General features: G+C 45.4%; 1 protein-coding gene across 1 annotated transcript; it reads right to left on the minus strand.

Moving 5' to 3' along the window:
- Window positions 1-2,298: 2,298 nt before the first annotated feature.
- On the minus strand, window positions 2,299-3,405 carry LOC112512929. Its single transcript, XM_025119055.1, has one exon. It carries the CDS (start codon window positions 3,403-3,405, stop codon window positions 2,299-2,301), a length of 1,107 nt encoding a protein of 368 aa, XP_024974823.1.
- Window positions 3,406-3,611: the final 206 nt, after the last annotated feature.

The following is a 3,611-nucleotide window of genomic DNA, read 5'->3' on the forward strand; positions in this document are numbered from 1 at the left end:
AAATCCATCGTAATATGCTCCCACTTCCATTCAGGAATTTCCAAGGATTCAAAGCTACCATAAGGTCGTTGGTGCTCCGCTTTCACCTGCAAACAAGTCACGCACCTCTCCACGTAACGAGCCATGTCAAGCTTCATAACGGGCCACCAATATGTCAATTTCAAGTCCCGATACATCTTGGTGCTACCTGGGTGAATGGAGTATTTAGACTTGTGCGCATCATCCAGCAACAATTCATGATTGCCTCAAACCTTGGGTACCCATATACGTCCTTGAAACAACTTTAAGCCACGGTCGTCCTCCGTAAGAAGTAAGTATTGTTTTATCATTACTTCATTCTTGAGATTTCCTTCCAAAAGTGCTTCAGACTGTGCCGCTTTGATCTGATCGATCCTAGTGAGCACGGCTTTCGTCTCACTATCGTACTCCTTCCGGCTCAAGGCATCCGCCACTACATTAGCCTTGCACGGATGGTATAGTAATTCGCAATCGTAGTCCTTGAGCAGCTCGAGCCAACGCCGTTGCCTCATGTTTAATTCTTTCTGATCAAATATGTACTTCAAACTCTTGTGGTCGGTGAAAAGCGTGCACTTGATACCATAAAGGTAATGTCGCCATAGCTTTAAGCCGAACACCACCACCGCTAGCTCCAAATCGTGCGTGGGATAGTTTTTCTCATGATCTTTGAGTTGTTTGGAGGCGTATGCTATCACCTTTCCCCTTTGCATCAAGACACAATGCAATCCCATTTTAGAAGCGTCGCTAAAAACTACGAAGTCTTCAGATCCTTTTAGCAAGGAGAGGATCGGGGCTTCACATAATTTTTTTTGGAGAGTTCTAAAAGCATATCCTTGCTTTTCTGTCCATATAAACTTCACATTCTTCCTAGTCAATACCGTCAAGGAAGAAGCGATCTTGGAGAAATCTTGGATAAATCTCCTGTAATAACCCGCCAAACCCAAGAAACTTCAAATCTCTGACTGACACTTTGGTGGTTCCCAATTCATCATCGCCTCGATCTTAGATGGGTCCACCTTTACCCCGTCTCGAGTGACAACATGACCCAAGAATTGGACCTCATTTAACCAAAAGTCGCACTTGGAGAATTTTTTATACAATTTCTCTTTTCTCAACACTTCGAGAACTTCTCGAAGGTGTTGTTCATGATCCGTCTCGTCCTTGGAATAGACGAGTATGTCGTCAATGAACACTATCACTGACTTATCAAGGAACGGTCGGCACACTCGGTTCATCAAGTCCATGAATACCGCCAGTGCATTCGTCAAACCAAAAGGCATGACCAAGAATTCATAGTGCATGTATCGTGTTTTAAAAGCTGTCTTCGACACATCATTTTCTCTTACTCGCACTTGGTGATACCCCAAACGAAGGTCAATCTTTGAGAAGCAACTTGCTCTCTGAAGTTGGTCAAAAAGGTCGTCTATCCTAGGACGAGGATATTTGTTCTTCACGGTTGCCTTATTGAGTTCTCTGTAATCAATACACATCCTCATGGTGCCGTCTTTTTTTTTTACAAACAAGACTGGAGATTCCCATGGTGACGAACTCGATCTAACAAACCCTTTCTCCAGAAGGTCTTGTAATTGAGACATCAACTCTTGCATTTCGGATGGCGCCAAGCGGTAAGGGGCTCTAGCAATTGGAGCGGTTCCCGAAATGAGGTCGATCCGGAACTCCACCTGCCTATCGGGTGGTAAACCGGGTAAGTCTTCAGGGAATACATCAGGAAATTCATTGACCACCTTCACATCTTCAATTTTTCTTTTTTCTGGTTTGGTATCCAACACGTATGCAATGAACGAGGAGCGTCCTTTAGCTAGACACTTACGTGCCTTCGCCGTGGATAAGAGTACTACATTCCCTCTCCTTCTCCATAAACTAGAACCGCGTCCCCGTCCGACAAAGGATTCGGATCAACTTTTTAGAGCATAAGATTTCTGCTTGATTCTCTATCAACCAATCCATCCCAATTATGACATCGAATCCGCCTATAGCCATGGGTATGAGGTCCACCCGAAATTCTTTTCCCTCAATTCCCAACACACAACTTCTAACAATCTCACGCACCAGGACATGACTACCATTCGCTATCTCTATGATCAATGCTTCTTCTAGTGTACTAGGAGGCATATGCAAGTGTTGATAGAATGTAGTGGATACAAAAGAACATGAAGCACCCAAATCAAAAAGCACGTGTGCAAGTACGGAGTTAATAAGGAACGTACCCGACACTACATCCGTCGACGCCTTAACTTCTTCTCTCGACATCTGAAAGGCTCAACCGGTTGCTTTAGGGGCGCTCTCCTTTCTTCCTTGACTCCCACCTGTTTTCAACTTTTGGCAATCATTCTTGAAGTGACCCGGCTCTCCGCACCCAAAACATATGGGTCCCTTGATCGAACACTCGTTATGTGTGGTCTGCCTTCCCACACTTAAAGCATTGGTGGGGGTAGAGTTGGTGCTACACGGGCCGTGATGTTTACTATGGCATTTGGGACACCATCTAGCCTCTTGTTTGGGATACACTCCGCGATTGTTGCTGTCGAAATGGTTTGGCTTTTTGGATGGTGCATAAGTCCCTTCCCATTTCCTCTTCTCACCACTCGACATCCTTTCTTCTTTTCCTTTAATATAAACCGATTCCATGACTTTGGACTCTTCGATTGCCTTCCTAAGGGTGGAGGCTCTGGAGTTCCTAACCATCACCATCATGTCCGCAGACAGCCCTTTGAGGTAGGCTTTCATCCTCTCCTTCTCCGTTGGGGCCACATGTCCCACTAAATTTAGTTTTTCCATGAAGAGTCGGGTGTAGTCCCTTACTAACAAGTTCCCCTTCTTAAGAGTTCGGAACTCTTCTTCGATGCGGTCCATCTCTTGTTCAATGCAATATTCTTCCATTACCTTCTCTTTGAACGTGGCCCAACTCATCTTGGTCAATTCTGTAACCTCGATGGTTGAGATGACAATGTTCCACCAGGTAAGAGCTGCACCCCTCAGCATTTGAGAGCCAAACTTCACTTTTTGCTCCTCATCACAATCACAAGCCCGGAAGGCTTGCTCAATTTCTCGAAGCCAATTCATGCATGCCACAGGATCATCCGACCCCACAAATTCCGGTGGTTTGCAACATAGGAAGGTCTTGTAAGAGCAAACTCTACCTATTTGTCTCGCCTCAATCGTCACTAACTCCTGGGTTGGGATTCCATTTCCGGTACCCCCAGATCCTCCAATAGTTATATTCTCGGCAATTGCTTCATGCTTACGGTTGTTAGCATCTCTATCCTCCAACAACTTCATAAAGAACTCTTGTTGTTGGGCCATAGCTCTGTTCATAACGTCCATCATTGTGCCCATCATTCTTGATTCCGGGGTTTCTTCTTCCATTATGGGGTTAGAGGTGGCAAGGTCGACTTGGGGAACGTGGTCAACTCCACCACCCAAGGTGTTTTGCCTAGGATGAACCCTTGCGATGGTGGTTCGTGGCGGTTGATCCGCGGTAGATTAAGTCACCGCATGACCTTCCTGTGAGGTATCTCGCCTACTCCGAGTATTCACCATTTTAGTCTGTCATATAAGAGAGTGAAAAAGAG

This window comes from Cynara cardunculus (assembly GCF_001531365.2).
Source record: "Cynara cardunculus var. scolymus isolate 2C chromosome LG 5, CcrdV1, whole genome shotgun sequence".
Lineage (NCBI taxonomy): Eukaryota > Viridiplantae > Streptophyta > Magnoliopsida > Asterales > Asteraceae > Cynara > Cynara cardunculus.